At 45.4% G+C, this 21978-nt stretch overlaps 1 protein-coding gene across 4 annotated transcripts in view; it reads left to right on the top strand.

Moving 5' to 3' along the window:
- Positions 1-21978, top strand: part of LOC147121259 (ribosomal protein S6 kinase alpha-2) — an 823768-nt gene that overhangs the window by 749227 nt on the left and 52563 nt on the right. For all 4 annotated transcript variants that reach the window (XM_085981473.1, XM_085981472.1, XM_085981470.1 and 1 more), the window contains one exon: positions 3548-3637. In XM_085981473.1, the coding sequence (XP_085837599.1) occupies positions 3548-3637 (90 nt within the window). The remainder of the gene's footprint in view (positions 1-3547; positions 3638-21978) is intronic.

The raw sequence follows: 21978 nt of genomic DNA, 5'->3' as shown, positions 1-21978 counted from the left end.
ACAGTGGCAAAGGAGGTAGCTCGGATGCGCAAGTGCGACGCGAGAGGGCCAAAAGGCGAGGTCCTTACCATTGCCGGGCAGTGGAGGGTCGGCTACTCCGCACGCTGTGGGCATGATCAGCCGGGCTCCCATGAGCCCACTCACGCGCTCCTCCAGGGGAGTGATCTTCTGCAGCTTGGCGCGGCCTCCCCTGGTCCTGGCACGGGCCTGGCGATTATTGGCAACTTTAGCCTGCAAGAGAAAGGACGGGCTGTAAGTACGGAGTGTAGCCCTGATGTAGTGTGCACTGCCTCCCATGGTGGAATAGCTTGGCCAGAGTGTAGCCCTGATGTAGTGTGCACTGCCTCCCATGGTGGAATAGCTTGGCCAGAGTGTAGCCCTGATGTAGTGTGCACTGCCTCCCATGGTGGAATAGCTTGGCCAGAGTGTAGCCCTGATGTACTGTGCACTGCCTCCCATGGTGGAATAGCTTGGCCAGAGTGTAGAGTGCAGAATGGGCAATTGATGCTCATGACTGTCCCAAAGCTGCTGGCTGAGGGCTGGCCATTAGGCCTTTCAGCTCCCTTTGCCCATCATGTCAGGTGTACATGCAAGAATGAGGAGGAGACTGGAAAGGGTACTCACCCTGACAATCCTGGTCAGGTCGTTGTATTTTTTCCGACATTGGGTGTGGGTCCTGGGGGCATCGCCGGTGAACGTCACCCTGTTGGCGATCTGCTTCCAGGCTCTGGTGTATTCTTGGTGGGTCGGATTCCTCCCAGTCTCTGGGAACAAGATCCTGCGCCTCTTCTCCAGAGCTGTCACCATTATTCCCAGATCACGCTCTGAGAAGCGCAGGGCACGCTCACGGGCCTTCTCTGGCGTTGCCATGACTCCCTGGGGCTGAGCAGCAGTGTTGAGGCCTATTTGCAAAGCTGCAGTGTGCAGGGCGTGGCAGCAGACCAAATCGTCCCTTCCCCCTTTAAGAGCTGGTCGGCGCCACGGGGTCTGCTGTCAATCAAAAAATGACCGCACCCGCGCTGCGCCCCGCCTCGGCGCTATCCCTCTGCACCGCCGGCTTAGCGCCCAAAGATAGTAGTGGAACGCCTCTTTTAGCGCTCCAGCAACCTCTTAGGGCGAAGCGACTGAATTTCCGGCAAGGGGGCGCAACTTTGGGGCGGGCGCTAACTTCGGGCGGGCGCTAACGTTAGCGCCCCAAAACTGGCTATACTGAAATTCTAGGCCAAAGAGTTTGCAAAGGGATATAGATAGGTTAAGTGAGTGGGCAAAGATTTGGCAAATGGAGTACAGGAAACTTTCTGGTATCCGGCACGGACGGGACCGACGTGTTGCCTGTTCATCAACAATTCCGGATAACCGAACGCTATAGTAAAAGATATGGAGCTCAGAGCTCCGTATAAAGCAACAAACCCTGTTGCTTCAGCTTCAGAACAATCGGCACAAGTTGCAAGCGTCTCTGTAGCTTAGCAACAGCTTCAGCTACACCCTTGCACAGCAACAAATGGAGTAAAAAATGTAACTAAAAGTAAAAAAGTTACCTGAACTGACTCCTAAATTTTGCCGGTGGATAGAGCGTTCCGGTTATTATGGGGCCGGTTAATCGAAAGTTTCCTGTATAATGTGGAGAAATGTGAGGTTATCCGCTTTGGTAGGAAGAATAAAAAAGCAAAATATTATTTAAATGGAGAGAGACTACAGAATCCTGCAGTACAGAGTGATCTAGGTGTTCTCGTACATGAAACACAAAGTTAGCATGTGGGTACAGCAAGTAATTAGGAAGGCAAATAGAATGTTGGCCTTTATTGCAAAGGGAATGGAGTATTAAAGTAGGGAAGTCTTGCTACAACTGTACAGGGCATTGGTGAGACCACACATGGAGTAGTACCTACAGTTTTGATCTCCTTATTTAAGGAGGGATATACTTGCATTGGAGGGAGTTCAAAGAAGGTTCACTGAGTTGAAGGGGTTGTCTTATGAGGAAAGGTTGCGCAGGTTGGGCCTATACTCATTGGAGTTTAGAAGAATGAGAGCTGATCTTATTGAAACATATAAGATTCTGAGGGGTTTTTACAGGGTAGATGCTGAGAGGATGTTTCCCCTCGTGGGGGAATCTAGAACTAGGGGGCATAGTGTCAGAATAAGGGGTCACCCATTTAAAACAGAGATGAGGAGGAATTTCTTCTCTCAGAGGGTCGTGAATCTTTGGAATTCTCTACTCCAGAGGGCTGTGGAGGCGGAGCCATTGAATAAATTCAAGGCGTAGATAGATTTTTGAAAAACAGGGGAGTCAAGGGTTATGGGGAACAAGCAGGAAAGTGGAGTTGAGGCCAAGATCAGATTAGCCATGATCTTATTGAATGACGGAGCAGGCTCGAGGGGCCGAATGGCCCACTCCTGCTCCTATTTCTTATGTTCTTATGAATGTATTCATTCAAAGCACCCAGGAGGGGTCCACACACCAAATTCTCTACCACAGAAACAGAATCTTCTTGACAGATTCTCCACATCCCCGGAGATGGGCCTCTGCGGCTGGAGAGTTGCGCTATTTGCCCAACTTCTGCCCGCTGAATGCCCATGAAATTCTTACGCCTGGTAATAGCAGGCGTAGGGCCTGCTTTTACCAGCATAAGAGTTTTAAAAAATAGAAAAATAAAATGTTATCACTCATTTATACATTAATAACTTAATAAGGTAAGTTTATTTTTAGTCCCGTTAAAACATACATTTTTTTCAAAAAGTTAAATTTTTGTTTAAATTATTTAATTAAATGGCATTTTAATTAATTTTAAATATGTAATTAAAAAAAAAATTATTTCATGTGTTCGTGTACATTTTTAGTGATCCTCATTCATACTTATGGGGTTTCCGTACGAACGCATCTCCCATAATTTTATTTTATTGGTTGGGCCAGCCCACATGATCCCACGGGTGCTTGCGAACCGCATGCGCCCCTGAGAAACGTGGGCTGCTGCCCGCATGTACCCGGGGAGGCCCAGGATCACAAGTCTCCATACCCCCCGGACCACCAGGTACATTCATAGATTTTTTACAGATCAAGACTGTGAGGTGCGAACCAGTGACTACACTTGGTATCTGTGCACCGTCTTCAGTGTTTGTGTGGTTTTTCTGTGCTGAGGTGAGCAGATTTAAACACTGTATGCCACGCAGTGAGTAGGTACTTTGTAATTAAAGGTTTTGTCCTGTTAAATTAATAAGATTTAGTCATCTTTTTCAATTATTCAGCCCCTTGCTTCCACCCCTGCTCTGTAAGAAGTAAGGGTGGGAGGCTTAGCAGTTTTTGCGTGCTCTGATTCTAGGAACTGCAGAAATTTCATCGCTACGGATACCAATGGGCTCTTACTGCTGAATTTACAGTGAAGCCATACCCCAACATGATTTCTTTCCAGGGAGCAACCATGTAAAGGAAGAAAATCTGAAGGAAAATTAGAGGAGAAAAAAAAAGAAGTGCGCATTGGTCACACAGAAGGTTTTCTGAAATTATAAGTGGATGCAATTAATAACATTGCTTTCACTGTGTTATTTCCAGATTATTGATAAAAGCAAAAGAGATCCATCAGAGGAAATTGAAATTTTGCTGCGATATGGACAACATCCAAATATTATCACCTTGAAGGATGTGAGTAGATCAGACACATTGTTACTCTGCAGTAATGGGGCACATCGGTCACTTCGCAAATGTTGTTATAACAGACATGACAGAGATTGATGTGGACATTTATTAAACTTTATGGAAAATGCTTGACAAAGTTTTTACCTCCCATCTCACTTCTTCTTCATAAAGGTTTGTTAGAATTTGTAAATATGGCACTGGATCTTGATTGGTTCTTTAGTTACAATACATGGACATATAGGCCAGGAAATTGGATCTGTTTGCGTCAGCCTTTAAGGCCGGTTTGGAAGAAAAAATGGTGACTGCCTCGCTTCCGCCCACTTCCGGCGCAGAACGCGATGACCACCATTTTGGGTGAGTGAGCAGCACTGCTGTTGCCAGCGCTCGCTCCAGATATTTTGATAAGCCAGATTGCGATGTCAATTGGCGTGGAACACTGAATTGACGCACAATCTGGTATTTTGGACGTCACTGCTCCTATTAACGGCCTCTCCAAAGCACGCATGACAGAACATGCGTGCAACTGTATGACGGACCCCCTACCAGTGCTCCTTAAAGGGACACATGCAACTTTTAGCTAAGTTTAGATTTTTGCTTTTGGACTGGTTTCTTCACATTTTATTGGAGCAGTGGCTTGGTGTAATACATTTAAAAAGTTGTTAAAGTGTGAAGGGAGTGCAGGGAGTGCTGCTGGATGCTTGCAAGACTTTGGCTCTTAAAGGAAGGCCTCTGAGAAACCACTTGCTCCCAGTCCTCAGGGCTCTAGTTGCAGTCCCCCTTGGGAAACAGAAGAGGAACAAGCAGAAGAGGAAGAAGCAGAAGAGAAAAAGGAGAAGAGGAAAAAGCAGAAAAGAAAAAGCAGAAGAGGAAAAAGCAGAAGAGGAGGAAGTGGAAGGAAGGAGGCAACCCAGACAGTCCCTTTTTGGCCAGGATATCCAGGATCAAATCATCCGCCTGCGGTACCAGTGAACACAACCCTAATTCCCCTTTCAACATTTGTCCCACACTTTACCTTCCCTCTGTTACTGACCATCACTGTTCTCTTGGCCACAATGCTGAAATAAAAGCCACTACAAAGCATACTTTCCAATCCAACTTTATCCATATATGCATTCAATATTACATCAAAAATCAAGTAATCACCCTTGTGCATTCCCTTAGTGAGTGTCTTGTGTGTGCCTTTGCCTATCCTACTGATGTAACGCAGTGCTACCCCAATGGCTGCAGCATGGCTGGTGGAAGACTGCTGACTTTCGGTGGTGGACACTGCAGATGGCCTCGCAGGACAACTTCAAGGAACTGATGGCTGGGAGTGTCAAATCGAGTGACGGTATTTCTTCCCCTTCTTCTTCTCCTCCTCCTCCTTCTTCCTTCTCCTTCTTCCTCCTTCTTCCTTCTCCTTCTTCTACCTCCTCATCCTCATCCTCCTGGATTGTGGTGAGGGGTGGGGGGTAGAGCAAGAGGTGCATACTTACACCATGTGCAGCTTGTAAATCAGAAGATACAGTGGGATGTGAGAAGGAGGATAACATATGAGGATACCAGCATCTTGTATTCTTTCAGCCCTGCTGCTGGCCAAGTGCTCAGCCATGCCCCTGCCAAGAATGGCCAGCACTGTGTTCTCCAAGTGGTTGAGGTGAAGATAGGAATATGAGGTGTGCCTCGTGTTTGTTGGTAGGTGAGTGATGGGGGGTCGTGCATTGAGCAGAGTATGACACTAGTAGTGTAGTTGGTAGGAGATGGCTTTTGAAGATGCATTCACTGACCTTGACCACTCGCCTGAGGTCATGGATCACCTTTGGGCACTGGAGTCAGGTCCTGGGGGCAGCACTGCTGGCAGTGACCGCCTCAGTGATCTGGTCGCACCTCCTTTTGGACAGCCTCCTGGCCCCCTGTGGGTAAAGGACCTCTCTTCCAATGTTGACCCCCTGCACAACGCGTGAGTGCTGCATCCGAGACCCTGAGTGCCCTTTCCCTGACCTGTTGAGCCATTTGGGTTAGTGCTCACCTTGAAGAGGTGCAGACTGTCTTTAAGTAAAGCTAGCCCCGCTTGAACCCCGGGAACTTCGGCCCTCTGCTGAGTGCACAGACTGTCAGCAGTGTGTTCAGCGCTAGGCTGTGCTCTGCAATCATTATAATTAGCAGGCAGCATGAAGTTGACGTGCTGCCTGCACTCTTTGAATGGGTGCGGGCATATCGCGCATCGTGATGCACACGCGCATTTTTAGCGGTATCGAATTTCTAGGCCACATTGCCTTCATAGTACGCAGTTTATCTTCCTTGGAGGAGAAGTAAGGCGGTTCTCTTTTTGAGGTGAGTTTACTGCAATGTGACATGCCAGGCAGTAGAAGATTGCATCGAGGAAACCCAGTAATCTGATGCCTGAACCAAACATTTCCACAGCACTCCTGCTGATGATTGACTAGCCAGCTTGGCTCACTAATGGAACCTGGAAGGACAGACTTATCATAGGGAGCTGGAATTCTTCCCGCTCTGCAAGCTAATGCAATAATAGTTCGGTAAGCTGTAATGATAAGTTGTGTGTTTCTTACTGCAACATGTAAGAGAAAGGTCCAAGAGGCCCAACTTGTTCAATACTTCCTAATAGGTATAATCTCTCAGCTCCGGTATCATCCTTGTGAATCTTTTTTGCACCTTCTCCAGTGCCTCTATATAATTTCTTTAATATGGAGACCAGAACTGTGCACACTACTCCAAGTGTGGTCTGACCAAGGTTCGATACAAGTTTAACATAACTTCTCTGCTTTTCCATTCCAGCCCTCTAGAAATGAACCCCAGTGCTTTGGGGCTTTTCTGGAACTGATGTTAAATTTGTCATTTGTATTTTCTGACAACTGTATTTTTTTTTGTTCAAAGCAGTCTTTCAATTTATTTGTATATTCCGGATGCTTTGTTGTGAGCTATCACTTAGTTTTGCAGGTTTCATTGCTTCGTTGGGTAAAATTTGTAAGCACACATCACATTACGGCCATCCAACATTGAGCTCCATAAATGCTAATTCTGTACACCTCTCCTCATACTTTTTGTTTCTTGCTACTGGACGCAGCACTGTCCATGGCTTTAGCTGAAGTACTTGCAATGGCAGTATGATGTTGTTTCAAATACTTTTCCATTTTAAAGTAATTTACTCGCACCCTATCATTGATCAACTTTGTTAAGGATGTCTGTGTTGTACAGCAGCACATAGTTGCCAGAATGACAAAAATGTGAAATGTGTTCTACAGGTAATGTATATGTATATTTGTATTTGCTTTTTTTTTGCTCTAAATGGCAACTGTGACCTTCCACAGTGCACATTTGCAGAGTTTTCAGGCACTGTAAACAAGAAGTAGTTGGTGTCATCTGCAAATTTTGAAACTGTACTTCTGATTTCTGAATCCAAATTGTTTATGCAAATGCTGAACAAGAGTGGTCCCGGCACCAATCCCTGTGGAACACCACTTCCTACCTTTTGCCAGTCTGAGTAACTACCCTTAGACCCTACACTTTGTTGTCTGTTTTGTAGCCAACTTGCCATCCATTCTGCTACTTGTCCCCTGACTCCATATGCTCAGATCTTAATCATGAGTCTGCTATGCGGTACCCTATCAAAGGCATTTTGAAAATCCACATATATTACATATAGTACACTTCCCTTGTCTACTCTTTCTGTTACTTCTTCAAAGAAATTAATAAGGTTGGTCAAGCATGACCTTCCCTTTTGAAATCCTTGCTGACTACTCTTTATTGGCCCAGAAATTTGGTTCGAAGGCTTCCCGCGGGTGCAAGCCCCTGACCTGCACTTACATACCGCGCCTGCCATTGTGTTGTGGGCCCACATGGGATTCCGATCCTGGGCCTCCACCAGCTGCCGGCGCGCAGTGCTCGTGTATCCCAGGGGCGCAGTTAGTTTGAAGCATCCCCTGGGATCACGTGGGCCATGGAGAGCCAATCGCAGCAGGGAATTTCTATTCATAGATTTGACAGGAAGACCTGTCAAATCTATGAATAGAGATCGGCCCCAAAACCTAACTAAAACTTCAAATACATTTTTTTTTTAATCACATTTTTAAAATAACTATAAATTACATAAAATAACTATTTTAAACAATAATTTAAATTTTTGAAAAAATTAATTACAGTTTTTAACGGGGCTAAAATAAACTTACCTTTCTTTAAAGTATTTAAAAATAATAAACCTGTGGAAAAAATGTTTTAATTTTACTTAATTCACCACTTACCTTGTTAAAAGCAGACCTTGCGACTGCTTTTTAAATACGCAGCTGCTAGAAACTTACCCTCCCGGAGAAACCTGTAAAAAAAAAAAAACGGAAGTTCCAGGTGTACGCTCTGCCTCTCCGGCGCACGCGTTTGACTTGTGAACCCCTTCCTTCAAGGGAACGGAAGTTCCAGTTTCCAGTGCATGCGCAGTGCATGCACAAAACTGGCACTTTCGTTGGCCCTACGCGTGAGTACACAGCGCGTACTCACCCGTGGGGACTCGCATTTCTGGCCCATTATATTTTCGATTTCTCAATGTTTTTCTATTACATCTTTGAATAAAGATTCCATTATCTTGCCTACCACCGACATTAAGCTAACTGGTCTATAGTTCCCTAAGCTGCTTCTTTCTCCATTTTTAAATATAGGAATCACAATGGCCCAGAAATTCGGGTCGGGGGCTTGCCGCGCATGCAAGCCCCCAATATGCACTTACGCGACGCACCGGCCGTTGAGCTTCAGGGACGCCTGGAATTCCTGTTTTAAAATGTTGACTCCCGGGCAGCGTCTGACGTCACGCCGCCCAGGAGTGCAGCCAGCGCGAAGCCTGTAGCGCGCTGTGCAACTGAGACACGCCCCTTGAGGTCTCAGTTTAATAGGACACGCCCCCAATGTTTCTCACAAGCTGCTAAGCATTTTTACATGCAAAGCAGCAGTTTAAATAGGTTTTTAGTATTTTTATGAAGCTTTTGGTAACTTTTATAAACTTTTAAAAACGTTTACATTATTTTGAAGAATCTGAAGTAGTTTTAAACAGAATTAAAGCAATTTAAAGACTTTTAAAAGCCCTAAAAGAATTTTTTTTATTCCATTTATTTATTTAGCAATGTCGTCGTCATACGTGTCTTCACACTGTTCCCTTTGGGGAACTGTATGAAGTGGTGGAAGGATTTATGGCCGTGATTAACGCTCATTCCGTGACCATAACCATCTTTGAACCAGCCATTAGGGTGGTTAGTCCTATGGCGGGAGGGTTTTACGGGCTCCCACAAGCTATACAAGGAGGGGGGGCCACCCACACCCACGGACGCAAATATCCCACTGGATGTCAACCCAGAATTTAGAGCCGGAGCTCCGACTCCACTTGCCGGGACTGTCTGGAGCGGGGTTCGAAACCCTACCCCGTCTGGCCCAGCGGCGGGGATCCTACCGCTATGCCAAAGGCCCAATCCGATTAGCAACGTGAAATGGCTGGAATGAGCACAATTCACGGCATTAAAAGAACTCACAATTGAACTGATGATGACCTCAGCAATCTCCTCAACGAGGTGGAGGCGCAGCGCCTGCTCATCATTGGTAATGAGAAGTCAAAGGCGCCGCAAAAAGGACAGCTGATAGCTTGGTCTTTCAAGTGGCAGCATAGGGCTCCAGTCATGGGGAGGGAAAAGGCGCAGGAAACGTATGGGTGTCACCTTTTGCGCGGAGTGGGCCTTTTGCGTAGCGGTAAGCATCCCCGCCGCTGGGCCAGAAGGAGTAGGGTTTCGAACCCCGCTCCAGACATTCCCGGCAAGTGGAGTCGGAGCTCCAACTATAAATTCTGGGTGGACATCCAGCGGGATACTTGCGTCCGCGGGTGTGGGTGGCCCCCCCCCCTCAGATGGGTTGTGGGAGCCCGTAAAACCCTCACGCCATAGGACTAACCACCCTAGTGGCTGGTATGAAGATGGTTATGGTCACGGAAGGAGTGTTAACGTGGCCAGAAATCCTTCCACCACTTCATACAGTTCCCGAAAGGGAACAGTGTGAGGATACGTACGACGATGACCTCTTGCGCAATGCACCTCCTTGGACCCTCAGTCGCAGATGCGAGGGGGCAAATCGTGCAATTGTTAAATTTTTCATTTTATTGACATGTAAAATGTTGGCCCAGTAATTCCCTTCCAAACGCGCGAGTACGGTTGGGGTACTTACGCGTCTGGCCGGAGGAAATGCCGGTTTTCAGCATGCACAGCGCATGCGGGGAAAACCGGCATTTCCTGTCCTCTGAACGAAGGGGTTCAGAGGCAGAACGTGTGCGACTGTACAGGCAGCGCGTGCGCAGTAAAATTCGCCGCTTTCATTCATGCTTTCAGTGAGGTCAAGTCCTTACAACTTACACATGAAAAAAGCATGAGTACAGTTGCTCCAGAGGCTGCGGAGGAAGATATTTCTTATCGTGGAGCTTCTGAAAGGCAATATTTTTGTTTGGGAAAGGGAGGAAAGTTATTTTAAGAAATGCTGAGGTAAATTTTAAAGTTTATTTTTGTTTTTTAAAACGGGTTTTCAGTACTGTAGGTAGAAGGATCAATTGTGGCTATGTGAATTGAATTTGCTGTGTTTATTAAATGTGAAAATGACTCCAACATTTTTAAGAAAGAAACTTTTCATCAGTAATATATTCTTAGTAATTATGTATGTATGTCTGTATCTATTCCTTTGCGTGTATGTATATATTCCTTTACTTATGTGTATGAATGTATGTATTTAATTATGACTTTCAGAGAAAGTAACTTATTGGAAAATCATAATTAAAAACATACATTCATACACATAAGTAAAGGAATATAAAACATACATACATATACGTAAAGGAATATATGCGGACATACATACATAATTACTTATTACTGATGAAAAGTTTCTTTCTTAAAAGTGTTGGAAATGTTACATTACTCATTTTAGAACACTCATTCTCACATTCAATTCACACAGCCACAATTGCTCCTTCTACCTAACGTACTGAAAACCCGTTTAAAAAAAAAAAATTTAAACTTTAAAACTTACCTCAGCATTTCTTAAAATAACTTTCCTCCCTTTCCCAAACAAAAATATTGCCTTTCAGAAGCTCCACGATAAAATATATCTTCCTCCGCAGCCTTGGAGCAACTTTACACATGCTTTTTTCAAGTGTAACTTGGAAGGACTTACCCTCACTGAATCCATGAATGAAATCGACGAAGTTCACTGCGCAAGCGCTGCCTGTGCAGTCGCACACGCTGTGCCTCTGAACCCCTTCGTTCAGAGGACTGGAAATGCTGGTTTTCCCCGCATGCGCTGTGCATGCTGAACACGGGCATTTCCTCCAGCCAAGCGCGTGAGTACCCCGACCGTACTCACGCGTTCAGAGAGGAATTACTGGGCCATTATCTGTCCGACAGTTTGGTGGCATTATTCCCTTTTCTAATGATTTTTTAATATATAGCCTCTGCTATCTCCTCTGTAACTTTTTTTAATATGTGCGAATGTAATCCATCCGGACCAGGGGTTTTATCCTCTCTAAGTTTGATTAGTTTATCAATTATCTCCCCTCTTTCTGTTTTAAAGATCGTTATATGCTTCTTGATCTCTTCTTCTAATGTCATGTCCACTTTGTTAGTCTGTCTAGTAAATATGGAGGCAAAGTAACTATTGCCAAAGTAACTATTACCAATCGACTGCAACAGGACACAGAAAGGCTAGCAGAATGGGCAGACAAGTGGCAGATGGAATTTAATACAGAGAAGTGTGAGGTGATGCATTTTGGCAGAAGGAACAGGGAGAGGCAATATACACTTAATGGCACAGTTTTAAAGAGTGTGCAGGGACAAAGGGACCTGGGAGTTAATGTGCATAGGTCCCTGAAGGTGGCAGGACATATTGAGAGAGTGGTTGGCAAAGCATATGGGATCTTGGGTTTCATAAATAGAGGTATTGAGTATAAAAGTAGAGAAGTTATGCTGAACCTTTATAAAGCAAAGCGCTAGTTAGGCCACAACTGGAGTATTGTGTCCAGTTCTGGTCACCACACTTTAGGAAGGATGTGAAGGCCCTTGAGAGGGTGCAGAGGAGATTTACCAGAATGGTTCCGGGGATGGGAGATCTTAGCTACAAGGACAGGTTGGAGAAGCTGGATTTGTTTTCATTAGAGCAAAGGAGGTTGAGGGGTGATTTGATAGAGGTGTACAAGATTATGACGGGTTTGGATAGGCTAGACGGGGAAAGGCTGTTCCCACTAGTTGATGGTACAAGGACTAGGGGACACAGATTTAAGGTTCTGGGCAAGAGATACAGGGGGGAAGTGAGGAAAAAAAATTATGCAGCGTGTGGTGAAGACCTGAAACTCGCTGCCGACAGAAGTGGTGGAAGCGGACACACAATGTTTTCACGGGGAGACTGGATAAGCACTTGAGGGAAATAAACTTGCAGGGCTACGGGGATAGAGCGGGGGAATGGGACTGACTGGATTGCGCTACAGAGAGTCGGTACAGACTCGATGGGCCGAATGGCCTCCTTCTGTGCCGTTATGACTCTATGATTATGACTCTATGACTATGACTATTCAGTATTTTTGCCATTTTGCTGTCTTTACCTGTGAGTTTATCTTGTGCATCCATTAATGGTCCTATCCCTATCCTGATTTCCCTTTTGTTATTGATGTGTCTGTAGAATGCTTTAATATTTCTTTTTATATTGATTGACAATTTAATTTCAAAGTTCTTCTTTGCTTTCCTAATTGTTTGTTTTGACTTATTTCCTAAACTAATGGTATTCCTTTTTGTCATCCTCTCCTTTATTGTCTATCAACTTAGTGTATGCCTTTTTCTTCAGTTCCAATCTTACCCTCATCTCTTTATTTGACTAGTTTATTCTTGTTTTTTAGCAGAATATATTTCTCTTGAACTCTATTGATCACCTTTTTAAATATTTCCCATTGCTGTTCTCTCTCTCTGTCAACTTTTTTTTCCAGTTTACCTTCCCTCGTTCTATTCTCATCCCCCCAAAATTAACTTTTTTTCCAATCTATTACTTTGGTCATTTTCTTACTTACATCTTTTTCAGTCAGTATTTTTAAACCTTATTGTGTTGTGATTGCTATTGCCTGGCTGTTCCCCTACTATTACACAAACTATTACTACCACATGGACTAAATGATGATACTACACAAACTACTGTAACCATATATCCTGGATGATAAATATGCAGAATAGAATTTACAGCACAGAAACAGGCCCAACAGGTCTATGCCAGTGTTTATGCTCCACATGAACCTCCTCCGACCTTACCTCATCTCACCCTATCAGCATATCTTTCTATTCCTTTCTCCCTCATGTACTTAGCCATCTTCCACTTAAATGCATCTGTGCTATTCGCCTCAACCACTCCATGTGACAGCGAGGTCCACATTCTAACTACTCTCCAGGTAAAGAATTTTCTCCTAAATTCCTTATTGGATTTATTAAGGACTATCTTACATTGATGGCCCCTAGTTTTGGACTCTCCCACAAGTGGAAACATCTTATCTAATATAATGCTAAACATTGCTATGTCACCCAGCCTACAAACAGGGAGAGTGAGATACCACGGCCACCTCTGTGCATCTCGTGCACACTGGTGGAGAGCTCAGAGCAGGTTAGCTGGCTCCCATCTTGACACATAAAATAGCGCAGAGGCACCAAAAAGAAAGAGAAAATGCTTTAAAAATAGAAACAGCAATCCAAATTAAATTTAAATATGGGCCCCGATATTAACTCGGAGACACATTAGGGGGGGGCGGGGTGGGGGGGAGGGGGCATCTGATATTTTGTTGAAAAGCCAGAAGTAAGTTCAGCGCGTCTGTAAGTGGCATTTTAACGCAGATAGCTCAATATCATTTTACTTCCGGGTTTGCCGTCAATTGTGCGGCAATGGGCCTGCTAAGGAACCATGTGACCCAATCTCAACTTCAGTATTTAAAGGGCCAATCCAGAGGTGGAATTTGGAGGAATTTGGAGCTGGAAGCAAGAGAAGACAAGGTGTGACAATGAATTCAGGACACTCAAAGGCTGTGCTCCGCTTCCATCACACCTCCCTTGAGGTACAGCTGGGGGCTACTCTTCCCCAGCAATGGGAGGAAGAAACCTGCTGCTGCCACAAAGAAGGTGTGGCTGGAGGTGGCCCAGAAGATCGTCAGCAGGAGCAGGTCAGGAAAGGTGAGTACAGTTGCACATTCACCTGCATCCTGCTATGCCCATCACTCCACCCGCTCACATTGCCTTGTCAAGTCTACTCCATCTATCACTCCTGATACCCACTTACCTTGCAAGTGCACCCATCCTTTTCTTTCTATGCACTTCCTCACATCCCCACCTATCCATCCACCACTGCCACTCACCCTCATCCTTATGCAATTTCATGCCTTTCCCTGATCGTCAAATTCACAAAATTCACTGTATCCATCGGGTGAACACATGCCATTACTGTTACTCATAGGTCTGTTCTTTCCCCCAGGAGAAGAGAGCGCAGAGCGCAGACACGAGGGAGAGGGAGAGAATCGGAGGTGGTCCTCCACAGATTTCTCAGCTAACAACTGCAGAGGAGGAAGCGCTGGAGATCAGTGGCGTTTCAGCATCCCTGGCCATCAGAGATTGGGACCTCCCAGTTCCCTAATGGCAGAATTAAGTATCAGCAACCCACATGTCATACAAAACTCAGTCATGTTGATTTGATTTCAACAACGACTGAAATATGATCATCTTTATAATAAGTTGCAACATATTTACCTTGCCAGTACTAATTCATATATTTTCTCTCCGCCAGGGCCTTCACGCATGCAGCAGGAGTCCACAGATCTCATGGACAGCGAATCCTCAGAGGAGCTGATTCCTTCTAAGGGTGCACCATCACAGGACTCATGCTTAGCCTGCACCAGCTCAGATACCCGCACTTTGGTGGGAGCAGTTAGACAGATAGTTGGGTTTTCACCTGGTGACTCGCACTTCACAAGTAAGCAAGAGCAGATGATGGTGGCAGGGACAGCTGTGGAGAGTCTGCGTCGGTGGGCACAGCCCTCTCCAAGCTCTGCTCAGCTGGACACAGATGCTGTACCCCGTGGGCTGTCAATGAAAAGATAATAATTGAGGAACAGCAGCAAATGTGCAATGTACTCGCAGGCCTTCCAAGCACAGACCTTCTGACCGCGTTTGCAGAGAGGATGGAGCCGTCAGTCTCAAGCATGAGTGGGTTGATGCCGCAGGACATTGTGACGATGTCTTCTTGCATGTATAGCATGGGTAGTGTCCAACTCTGTGGAACAACAACCACTCCAATCAAATGAGTCCATGAATGCGTTGCCAATGGCCATGCACACTCTGGATGCCAACATGTCTACCACCTTAAATAGGATGACAGATACCTTAGCCTTGGCCTGACAGTGCCACACTGATCTAAGAACATAAGAAATAGGAGCAGGAGTAGGTCATTCGGCTCTTCGAGCCTGCTCTGACATTCAATAAGATCATGATGATCTTCTACCTCAACTCTGCCTTCCCGCACTATCCCCATACCCCTTGGTTCCCTTAGTATCCAAAAATCCATTGATCTCTGTCTTGAATGTACTCAACAACTGAGCATCCACAGCCCTCTGGGGTAGAGAATTCCAAAGATTCACAAACTTTTGAGTGAAGAAATGTCTCCACATCACAGTCCTAAATGGCCGACTCAGTATTCTGAGCCAGGGGAAACATCCTCCCAGTATCTTAGCTGTCAAGCCATTTAAGAATTTTATAAGGTTCAATGAGATCACCTCTCATTCTTCTAAACTCCAGGGAATATAGGCCGTGTCTACTCAATCTCTCCTCAAAGGACAATCCCCCCATCCCAGGAACCAGTCTAGTGAAACTTCATTGCACTCCCTCTATGGCAAGTATATCCTTCCTTAGGTAAGGAAACCAAAACTGTACACAGGACTCCAGTTGTGGTCTCACCAATGCCCGATATAATTGCATTAAGACTTCTTTACTCTTATACTCCAATCCTTTTGCAATAAAGGCTAACATAACATTTGCTTTCCTAATTGCTGGCTGTACCTACATGTTAACTTTCAGTGATTCGTGTACAAAGACACCCAGGTCCCTCTGAATATCATCATTTCCCAATCTCTCACCATTTAAAAAATATTCTGCTTTTCTATTTTTCCTACCAAAATGGATAACTTCGCATTTCCCCGCATTATGTGCTGGATTTTTCCAACCTCGGCGGGTCCGGGGCGGGCGACATTGGTGGCGTGTGGGGACCTCGCATCTGTCTCGATTCCGGCCTCCAACAAGATATTCCGATGAGCCCGCCCTGCGAGGTTACCGGCCAATTAATAGGAAGTGGGTCTGATGACGTAATTTGATGACGCGTCATCAGCCAGTTTCCTTAAAAGGGTCATGTCGAAATTACTTTTGACAGTTGTGCTGTCAGTGTTTTGCAGCATTGAGGTGCTGCAAACACTGACAAGCACTGCACAAAGGTACACGACTGCACCCAGGCCCTCCCATTACTCCTCCATCTGCTTATGGAGGGAATCACCACACGGAGGGAGGTTCTCTTCCCTTCCAATGGGCGGAAGACACCTCCCCAGGGCACCAACGCAGCCTGGTTGCACATTGCTCGGGAGGACACAAGCAGGGATGTCATCAGGAGGACCAGGCTGCAGTGGCACAAACCTTTCAATGATCTCAGTAGATCATGAAATGTCACTGCCAAGCCACACTCAATCTCATCCTGCTGTGTCACTCATCACATCCCCATCACCCTGCCTTCCCTACCCTACTCCTGCACATCCTTACTCACACCAATTTACCTTGAACCTCCACCCATCCTTCTCTATCTACATTATTACGTCCCCATCTCACTAGCCACCCCTCACATTCACCCTCATCCTACTGCAAGCATACCAACTAACAACACACAAGGGTAGGCACTTGGGTGGTTTAGCCAATGTTCATGTGAAGTGGTAATGTGCTGTCAAACATTGAAATCTTTATTTTCAACACTTTGAGTTCTTGGACAGGTTTGTGCACCTTTGGAAGTGTCTTAGTGAGTTGCAGTGAATGGTGAGACATAACCCCACCACCCCAATGGTGATGTGAAAGGAATGGCTTGGACATTGTAAGGATGCTTTATGGTGCTGGTGTGGGGTGGTGCCAACCTGGTACATCATGTGGCAGCCAGGGTGTACAGTGTTAAGTGAAGCAAATCTGGACATGATGAGGCCATCGCTGGCCTCCCGAGTAACAATATGCACGAGTGATGATGCCCTGTGTCCAGTGCAGCATCAGTTGATTGCAGAGAAGGTTGGTGTGGATGTTGGTGCTGCTAGTGTGCCTGGTGATGCTGGTGTTGGGGCTGATCATTTGGGGATTCTGAGGATCAAGGTGAGATTTTTTCAAGGGCACTGATGCTGATGGAATAGATGGCAGGTGAGGTTGAGATGACAGAAGTAATCTGTCAATGTTGAGATAGATTGTTCCAAGAAGATGACAGTGGATAGAGAGATTACTCCAAACACTTCAAAAGTGCATAAAGTTCAAAAGTAGGTTCTAAATACTGACGGCTGAAGCTTCTGAGATTAGAAACTGACCAGCTGTAAAATGGTAGGTTTTAAACCACTTTTGCAACTGTCACCTATTGAAAGAAATGGAGAATTGTTCAGAACCCGACATACTTACCTGGCGTGATCCCCGAGCAACAAGAACCTCGTGAAAACTTGGCAAAATGATTTGGAACTGGGAAAATGGGGATTTAATTACTTTAAACATCCTCCTAACAAGCACAATTGGATGACCCACCGCTTAGTGCCATGTCTGCAAAGTGCAAGCAGAAACGACAATTGGGAAACTGACAAGGAGGCGGGTTCAGAGCGGGATATCGGCCCGCTGTCAATCTTTTTGATTTTGACAGTGGACCCGCCTCCAAACCTGTCCTCTGAGCGGTGGCAAAATTCAGCCCTATATTCCATCTGCCATGTTCTTGCCCACTCACTTAACCTGTCTATATCCCTTTTCAGCCTCTTTGCATCCTCCTCACAACTTACTTTCCCACCTAGCTTTGTATCATCAGCAAACTTGGATACATTACACTCAGTCCCCTCATCTAAGTCATTAATATAGATTGTAAATAGCTGAGACCCAAGCACTGATCCTTGCAGTACTCCACTAGTTACAGCCTGGCAATCTGTTTATTCCTACTCTCTGTTTTCTGTCTGTTAACCAATCCTCAATCCATGCTAATACATTACCCACAATCCCATGAGCCCTAATTTTGTGTAATAACCTCTTGTATGGCATCTTGTTGAATCCTTTTTGAAAATCCAAATACACTGCATCCATTGGTTCCCCTTATCTACCCTGCTAGTTACATCCTCCAAAAATTTTAACAGATGTTTCAAACATGATTTCCCTTTTATAAATCCATGTTGACTCTGCCCAATCATATTATGAATTTCTAAATGCCCTGTACCAAATTGATCTGTAGCAAAGTGCTCTCCAGCAGAGTGGTAGCACTGAAGTGCAGCTGGCAATGGGAGAAATGATGGCAAAAGGCAATATGGAAGTTGTAGTGTATGTGCCTTTAAGAGCCCCCTGTGTACTGTAATGCCGGTAATGGCCACTCGGGCTATATAAGCCTGTATATTGTGTTGTATCAGTTAGTTAACCTCCAGACTTTGTTCAGTAAACACCTGTGAAACCAACTCCTGCCTTCAGTGTCTCTATTAACACACGGACACAACAGTGGCGACGAATTGGAAACGGACTTACCTGCAATTCGGCAGCACCTCAAGGACATCGATTCCTCAGACGTCCAAAGTCGAAGAAAAGCAAGAAAAAGAAAAAGCTGTGGTTTCACCAGCTAGCCGAGCTGGTGGCAGGTACTGCAATAATCCTTCCTGGGCGTCGGGCAGGGGCTCCATCGGCTGGCTCTGCAGCGAGGCCAAGCAGCGAAGGCGGAGGCAAAGAGTAACAGATGGGGAGGGAGCGCTCGGGAGACGGCCGGCGCTGCAAGCAGGTCGGCGTTCAGACCTAGCAGAGAGAGTCCGGCGGGAACGAGTCTCCACCTGTAAATAAATAAAAAAAATAATTTAAAGAAACCGCGGAAAACAGCATTGTCATCGGCAGCAGCAGCGGGGAAGCACGGGAAGCACCATATCTTTTCTGCAGGGAAGAAAGAAAAGCGCGGGAAGCGCCATTTTTTTTCCAGGATGCCTAAGGCTGGCAATATTGATGCTTTTGATAACGATATAGAGAATTGGACCACATATGTGGAAAGAGTGGAGGTATATTGCACCGCAAATGGAATAGAAAATGATAAAAAAGCGTCAGTACTTCTAAATCTAATGGACGCAAAGACATACAGGCTGTTACGAAACTTAATCACTCCAGCCAAACCAAAGGACAAGAATTTTAAGGAAATTGTTGATACCCTACAGGAGCACTTAAACCCAACACCACTGCTGATAGCGGAATGATTCAAATTCTTCAAGAGGAATCAACACAAGAATGAAAGTAACGCTGATTACCTCACCGAATTAAGAAAGCTATCAAAGCACTGCCAATTCGGGGCAGGACAAGCAGATTATCTTCGAGACAAATTCGTCTGCGGTCTCCTAAGTGAAGGAACACAGAAAAGGCTGCTTTCTGAGAAAGATTTGACACTGGACAAGGCTTTCAGTATGGCTGTATCATACGAAGCAGCCGCAAGAGGAGCTGCAGAGATACAGCAAAAGACACAGGACTTCGGCACCCATGAAATGACACAGGGTTTCGAGAGATGTTATCGCTGCGGTAGATCCACCCATGACCAGAGGGACTGCTGGTTCAAAGACAAAGCATGCAGGCAATGCGGAAAGATTGGACACATTGCACGGGTATGCTGATCTGGAAAAAAAAAATCAATAAAGAAAAGTACAGAAAGGTACAAATGATGACGGACAGTAGCTCCGAAGACCAGAAGGGCGATAGCGACTCCGAAAACAAGAGACTAAGCTGTCTCAAATTACATAATGTAATTGCCAAAGAAGATTACCAGACCATTTGGGTTACCCTCACGATAGCAGGGTCCCCAGTTAAAATGGAGCTAGATACAGGATCAGCTCTGACCATCATAAATCGACGGGATTACGAGCGGCTATTTCTGCATATACCTTTAAAAGACACATCCATTATCTTGAAAACATATACGGGGCAGAAAGTATACCCCAAAGGAAAAATAAGGGTGCCTGTTGTATACAACGGCAAGGAAATACAGAAGTTGTATTTATACGTTCTACAAGATGGTGGTCCACCGCTGTTGGGACGTGAATGGATCAGGAAAATACGTTTAGACTGGCACTCCATTCATGCACTGACGGTGACCAGTAAGGGAAAAAATGATGATGACGTCATACCTGAACGATTAAAAGACATCTTGGCCAACGCCAAGGAAGTGTTTCAAGAGAAACTAGGAACCTTGAAAGGCATCACCGCCTCAATAAAAGTGGAAGATGCGGCAATTCCCAAGTTTTTTAAGGCAAGACCGGTGCCATACACAATTCGTCCAGCAGTCGAGGCAGAGCTGGAGAATTTGGAAAAGGCAGGCATATTATCCAAAATAGATTGGAGCGAGTGGGCAACACCCATCGTCCCGGTCATGAAGAAAACGTTGAATAATGATAAATCTGAAGAACAGAGAAAAATTTGCATCTGTGGAGACTTCAAGGTGACTGTAAACCCGGTCCTTCGCATGGTACAGTATCCTCTTCCGAGGATAGAAGATATTTTCGCCTCACTATCCGGAGGGAAACGTTTCACCAAAATTGACTTGGCACAGGCATATCTACAGATGGAGGTTGAAGAGGCCTCTAAAAAGTATCTCACAATAAATACACACAAAGGCCTATACCAGTACAATCGACTGGTTTTCGGAGTAGCATCCGCTCCAGCTATCTGGCAAAGAGCTATGGAGCAAGTCCTCCAAGGGATTCCGGGGACTCAATGCTACCTAGACGACATCCTTGTAACAGGAGAAAATGACAACGAGCACCTTGCCAATTTGGAGCAGGTGCTCACTAGGCTGAGAGAACGGGGCCGACGAGCAAATCGCCCCAAGTGCGAATTTTTCCAGAATCAAATATATTGTGGCCACATAATTAATAAGGAAGGGTTGCATAAGTCACCTGAAAAAATTGAAGCGGTCATAAAAGCCCCAGCACCTGAAAATGTTTCACAATTAAGGTAGTTCCTGGGATTAATAAATTACTATCATCAATTTTTACCGAACTTATCAACTCTTCTGCACCCTCTTAATGAACTGCTACAAACAGGAGTAATTTGGAAATGGAGCGAAGACTGTAAACGTGCCTTCCATAAATGCAAAGACTTAATCACGTCCAAAGAAGTTTTGGCTCATTACAACCCATCACTGCCAATCAGACTGGCATGCGATGCATCCCCTTACGGCGTAGGAGCGGTATTATCGCATAGATTCCCTGATGGCTCAGAACGGCCGATAGCTTTTGCGTCACGCTCATTGAACTCAGCTGAGCGTAACTATGCCCAAATCGACAGGGAAGCACTCAGCCTGGTATGGGGAGTGAAGAAATTCAACCATTACCTACACGGACAAAAATTTACCTTGTTGACTGACCATCAACCCCTCATCTCCATATTAAACCCTAAAAATGGTGTTCCCATTATGACAGCGCAAAGGCTACAGAGGTGGTCCCTTTTGCTAGGGGCACACCAATATAACATCGAATACAAAGGATCAAAACAGCATGGGAATGCTGACGGTTTATCACGCCTACCGTTGCCAACGGTAGAAGAGGCACCTACCGTAGACCCAGTGGAGATTTTCCACTCTACCATAGTCGAATGTCTACCAGTAACAAATTCTGCCATTGAAAGGGAAACTAGAACTGACCCGACTCTCTCACGAGTCTACGATTTAACAGTGAAGGGATGGCCAGCACAAGGCGAACCACTGTTGCCAGCATTCTCGCAAAGAAGAGAACAGCTGTCAGTGTGCCGAGGAACCTTGACGTGTGGATCCAGAGTGGTGATTCCACCCAAACTCCAGGATAAAGTTCTAAAGGAGCTTCACGAGGGGCATCTGGGTGGAGTGAAAATGAAGAACCTTGCCAGGGCATTTGTATGGCGGCCAGGTATTGATGGAGACATCGAAGAAATGACCAAGAGCTGCCTAGAATGCCAGAAGGTCCAAAACGCTCCACCACAAGCCCCTCTACATCCATGGGAGTGGCCCTCATCTCCATGGCAAAGGGTACACATCGACTTTGCTGGTCCATTTGTGGACTCAATGTTCTTAAT

The sequence above is a fragment of the Somniosus microcephalus genome, chromosome 3, assembly GCF_052327205.1.
Source record: "Somniosus microcephalus isolate GS21.2 chromosome 3, FLI_Smic_1.0, whole genome shotgun sequence".
Lineage (NCBI taxonomy): Eukaryota > Metazoa > Chordata > Chondrichthyes > Squaliformes > Somniosidae > Somniosus > Somniosus microcephalus.
The sequence above is the reverse complement of the archived record's forward strand: the minus strand, read 5'-3'. Positions and strand labels throughout refer to the sequence as shown.